This window comes from Rhodamnia argentea, chromosome 8 (genome assembly GCF_020921035.1).
Source record: "Rhodamnia argentea isolate NSW1041297 chromosome 8, ASM2092103v1, whole genome shotgun sequence".
NCBI classification, from domain to species: domain Eukaryota; kingdom Viridiplantae; phylum Streptophyta; class Magnoliopsida; order Myrtales; family Myrtaceae; genus Rhodamnia; species Rhodamnia argentea.
This window is the reverse complement of record NC_063157.1, coordinates 29,112,225-29,117,968: the sequence shown is the minus strand read 5'-3', so window position 1 is coordinate 29,117,968 and position 5,744 is coordinate 29,112,225. Positions and strand designations below refer to the sequence as shown.

At 40.9% G+C, this 5,744-nt stretch overlaps 1 protein-coding gene across 1 annotated transcript; it reads left to right on the top strand.

Annotated features, from left to right (window-relative positions):
• The first annotated feature begins 988 nt into the window (after positions 1-988).
• Positions 989-5,399, top strand: LOC115754108 (BTB/POZ domain-containing protein At5g03250-like). The gene is given in 5 exon segments (XM_030693036.2): positions 989-1,255; positions 2,135-2,204; positions 3,196-4,206; positions 4,208-4,420; positions 4,654-5,399. Coding segments are annotated over 5 exon segments (1,899 nt in total). The 5' UTR covers positions 989-1,196; the 3' UTR covers positions 5,200-5,399.
• Positions 5,400-5,744: the final 345 nt, after the last annotated feature.

Here is a 5,744-nt window from a genome sequence, read left to right as displayed (position 1 = left end):
CATATTTTTAACTACTTGGGAACATTTACATGTGACTCATAATTGTAATTTTTCCTATCTATAGAAAATATATTTGATGTTCTCGTTGTCTAATTCCAATTCGTCTTCTCATTCAATTTTTTTTTTTATAGTTGATCTCGTCCATATTGTAATTTGATAAATCTTACATAAATTACTTATACATATATTGGTCTAATTTGATTTAGTAAATTGAACAAATGAGATTTAATTTGATTTAGTAAGTAAAAAGATAAATGCATCTTAATTTTAATATATATAGTTCCCTTAATTAAATGAAAAAAATTATGAACAATTTTTTTGTAGTTACCAAACACGTTTCTTTTTTTTTTTTGGGAACAAAAACTTTATACAGTTACCAAACGCGTTTTCGTTTCTTTTTTGTTTTGGGAACAAAAACTTTATACGATTACCAAATGCGTTTCTGTTCCCAAAAATCGATGCCGAGAACAGAAACAGAAAAAAAGGTATTTCTATTCCAAAAGTTGTTCCGGGAATAGAAACATTGCCATACGCAGCCTAAAAATCCACAACTGATCATGCCCTTTACATCGTACATTGCTTTCATCCAATAAACTAAAAAGGAGGGTTAAATTGAAATTTTTTTATGAGACTTCTCTAGAAATCAATGTAACCGCCGAACGAATGACTTATCATGATTCCATAACTGAACCAGTTACACATCGGTTCCGATTTTGCTTGACCTCCTATCCAAAGTTTCCCTTCTCGTTGCAGCAAGAAAGCGACCGCTCGGAAAACCGCATTCGATCCGAGAATGGGGTTGCGTAATTTCTAGACGCAGTGGAATGGACCAATTCCATGTACGAGATTCATTCCCAGTTCACTGCAGAAAAAATTCGTTGAAAACGATCGTTCACGTGTCACCAAAAAAAAAAAAAAAAAAAGGCAAATCTTTTGGCCTTTTTTCTCTCGACTTTCCCATTTGACGCGGGACAATCATTGCTCTCTTCCCCCGCAAGAACAGAGCTCGAAAGGGACTTGCACAGTCAAAAGCGGAAATTATCTTTTCACTCACCTTTCTTTTCTGCAATTCTACAGGAAAGAAATAATTTGTTTTTGGGTCCTCAAGATCGCTCTCCTTTTTGGGTTTGTGTCACCGTGTCGAGTGGGAAAAAGGGTTATGGTGATCGAGAACTGAGGGACTGTGTAAGTTGCCGATGGCGTGCATGAAGCTGGGATCGAAGTCTGAAGTGTTTCACCTTGATGGCAATACCTGGTTCTGTCTCCCATTCTTCATCTTCGTCTTCCCTTTTCGGTTCACCCGCCCTTTTTGTTTTTTTTTTCAGTGTTGGCTTTGCTTGGGAAACTGTTCGCGTTAAATTTTCGTGATATGAGCATTGAATGGTAATGCAATTGAATCCCCGCTTGAGGATCTTGGAAAAACGAAGCTCGGGATTCTGATCTCTTGGTTAACGAGTATTTCAGGGAGAACATGCGAATGTGGATGTATAGATTACAACGATTCGTCTCGAGAGAGTACAAGACGTGATATGATCTGTCGGTTTAGCTGAAGTAGGAACATGTTCTGTTTTTTGATGTGATCGTTTACCCGCATTATGCTTAATCTGGATTACATTGGTTTTGCTCGATCATGTTAGCCGTCTGGATCGACATTCTTCTGTCTGGAGAATCCAATGCAGTCACTTAGGAATGGGGCAATTTGTTCCTGGTGTCGTTTTAGATGCAACTGGGTATTCCACTTTTCATAAATAAATTTGTGATTGAAAGAGAAAGCCATGATGGCTAGCAGTATCTTATTGCAGAAGAAATGGTCGGGGTTCGAACTGGTCTATAGTAAAACCAATTGAATTATCATCTTTTGACTCTAGGTCAGGCTTGATGCAGAGTGTGCTGTTTCTTGGATAATTATACTCGCCAAACGCTAGAAATGTTCTAAAGACCATTTTAGTGGTTACGCAAAGCAGCACACTAGATAGTATATGTATCCAGTGGATAGGTGGTCCTCACAATTATGTGATATCGAATAGATGCTGTACTAACTGATTTAGAAGTTCATAACGCCAATGAGAAGGTAAATCGCAATTTGGTTTGCGGACAAAAGAATTGACTGATCTGTTTTGGCGGTATTTTCCAGGGTCAGCTCAACTGGGCTTCCAAGTGATGTCACCATTGACGTTGGAGATGTGTCCTTCCATCTACACAAGGTATGGCCTGGTTCTTATGCCTTATGCTTAAGGAGAAATACCTTGATAATGCAAATGGCAACAAGAAAAAGACCGGCTGAAACAGCTTTCATTAAGCCACTCAAAATGCTAGCGCAATAGCCAAAAGTTTTCTTTTTCACGTTTACCAAACTAATAGAACCGGTTCATAATATGATCAATCGGCTTTTGTATTACTTTCATGCTCTATTGAATGATCATGTTCATTCAACATACAACTCTTTCTGGATGCATTCCATTACAGTAAGAACGTCGTGTCAGCCAAACTGATATCAAATATCATCATACATCATCACATGTTTTGGTGTTCTGTTTTACAATTTCGGGTCTTCTGCACATTGTGAAAGTTTTTCGTTGGTGGGCATGATGGGGTTGCACTTTAGATATTGAAGATATCATACTATTCAAATTAACGGTGGTTACTGGATAAGTCTGACGAGAACCGACAGAAGTTAACGTTAATCATGAACATGAGAGTCTGCTGGAACCGCTTTTGTGTTGGGTCTATAGCATAGCCCAAAATGGTTTCACTTTAAGGTAGTACTATCACCAGACAAAGATTTAGTCTTAGACTGTGTTGGGAATAGAATAAGTTACAAGTTGTGTGACAACTGAAGGTGACCATTCTCCTTAGCATTTATGTTGGAAATAAACTGATCCAATAAACATAGTTGCTTTGAGAGAATTTGGAAAAATTCTAGAGAACAGGCAAGTAAAGAGGCTAATGCACTGGCAGGTAACTGTCTAATTATGCTGCCCCATCTTTTGTAGTTAATCTCTTCCTATACTTTCCTTGGCTTGTTTTTCCGTTCTCTCACATTATTATGACAAAATAACATTTTCACTACCTGTAATTATGCTTGAAATTGGGTCTCCATTTTGCAGTTTTGCTGAACCCTTTTCGGGTTGAGGACTCTCTTACTTCTGTCGCACAATTGGTTTCTAATTCTTATGTTTTTGGCATGCAAATCAGTTTCCATTGCTATCCAGAAGTGGGGTACTAGAAAGCCTCATAGGAGAAGCTTCAGGTAAGGATGATCAGAACTGCACATTGCAACTTCATGACGTTCCCGGCAGCGCCAATGCTTTTCTTCTTGTTGCCAAGTTCTGTTATGGTGTCAAAATCGAGCTCACTGCGGCAAATGTAGTGAGCCTCCGATGCGCAGCCGAATATCTCCAAATGAATGAAAACTATGGAGAGGAAAATCTCATCGTGCAGACAGAAAAGTTCCTGAATGAGATCTTCAGCAACTGGACCGACTCAATCAAGGCTCTTGAGACCTGTGAAGAGGTTCTATCGCACGCCGAAGAGGTTCATATCGTATCAAGATGCATCACTTCGTTGGCGATGAAAGCTTGTGCGGACATTAGCCTGTTTAGTTGGCCCGTATCGGGAGACAATGATGTGAAGAGTCCGGTAGGTACCATATTTTGGAACGGAATCCGCACAGCTTCCAAATCATGCACCTTAAATGAGGACTGGTGGTATGAGGATGTCTCTTACCTGAGATTGCCATTATATAAACGGTTAATCGCTGCCGTTGAATCAAGAGGCATGAAGCCTGAGAAAATTGCTGGGTCGATCATGCATTATACAAGGAGGCATCTCCCATTGATGGGCAGGCATTCGAGCTTTGACAACAGCGAGTTCCCTGCATCTGGGTCGAGCATTTCTTCCTTATCTGACAATGAGCAACGGAATCTTCTTGAAGAGATAGTGGAGTTACTCCCAGATCAGAAGGGCGTGACTCCCACCACATTCTTGCTCAGGCTTCTTCGAACATCCATGATCTTACAGGCCACTCCCATGTGTAAAGAGAAACTAGAGAAGTGCATCGGGTCGCAGTTGGATCAAGCGGTGCTCGAGGACCTCCTCATTCCCAATGTGAGCCATTCGATGGAGACTCTTTACGATATCGAGTGCATTCAACGGATTCTTGATCATTTCATGGTGGTAGACCGCGATGCATCCGATCCCATCTCGAAGCTGTGTACCAGACGAGGGGCAATTGATGGGAGGCCCTCACTCTCTGACTCCGATGACAATGGTGGCCAACTTGGTGGACGGGTATCTTGCCGAGGTGGCAACGGATGTTAACTTGAAGTTGCCGAAATTCGAGGAACTTGCTGCAGTCATCCCTGATTATGCCAGGCCACTGGATGACGGCATTTACCGCGCAATTGACATATATCTCAAGGTAAATGTGAGTTGATGCTTTGTTCTGCTTGCTGGAATCGCCATGTTTCGTCAGCAACTTGTACAGCCAGATGGCAAATGCCATTGGTTAACTTACATGTTCTGTCCTGTATGTGTCTTTGTGAGTGCATTCTTTGCCGTTAAAGCTTCTATGTCAGGAGTCAATCTTCTTCTCCAATTTTATGTCCCACTCGTTTCTTTTCATAGAAATACTAATGTGCTTCTTACTTTTAGGCCCATCCATGGCTCACAGATTCTGAGCGGGAACAGATATGCAGGCTCATGAATTGCCAGAAGCTCTCCATGGATGCCTGCACTCATGCTGCTCAGAACGAAAGGCTTCCTCTCCGAGTAATCGTCCAAGTCCTGTTCTTTGAGCAACTTCGCCTCCGCACATCTATTTCCGGATGGTTCTTCGTGTCCGACAATCTTGAGAGCTCGCAAAACCTGAGCACGAATGTCGCACTAGCCCGAACAAATGGGCCAGGTCAAGGAAGCAATGTACAGAACCAAATTGTTGCGTTCGACGACATGAAGGAGCGCGTGTTTGAGCTCGAGAAAGAGTGCTTGAGCATGAAAGAAGAGCTTCAAAAGGTGCTGAGGAATAAACGGGGCTGGAACATTTTCTTCAAGAAACTTGGTTTCAGATTCAGGCCAAAGACTAGCGAACCGAAAGTCGCCAAACCACCGCACGATGGAAGGGACTCGGCGCCACCAAAAGATCCACCGGAGAACGGAAGGACGGACAACAATAATGGTGAATTAGGAGATTCGAGATGAATTACTGAAGAGATGTCCAGTGTCTAAATAATGGTTGTCTCTTAAGCTTTTAACATTAGCTAGTAATGACTTGTGGATTCTGGTCTACTTTTCTTCTTCAAGCAGATAATAGACGTCTCTTCTCCTAATTTGATGCATGATCCTACAATGCCTGCACTGTGAAGAAGGAAAAATCAGATTCTTAAGGCCAGTGAGAGTTATTGATGATTGATCTGCTCTAATCCAACCATGAGGCTGATGTTATTTCAAAATCATGTCAAAATTGCATTACATCATTATCAGAAAAAGGACACTACAAATGCTTTAATTTTCATACGGCGCACACTTTTATGCCACAACTATTCGCCGGATCACTTAAGTGTCATATCGAAGGAAAAAACAATTACTTAAGTACCTCCGACGGCAAATTCTGAAAAAAAATTTTACGTGGCATTTATGATTAAATGTTTATTTCAACTTGTCTTTTTTAATTGATTATAAACAATTACGTGGCTTTTCGATGAAAAAGAAAAGTCAACTTGGAAATTTCAGCCACCCTATCTTCT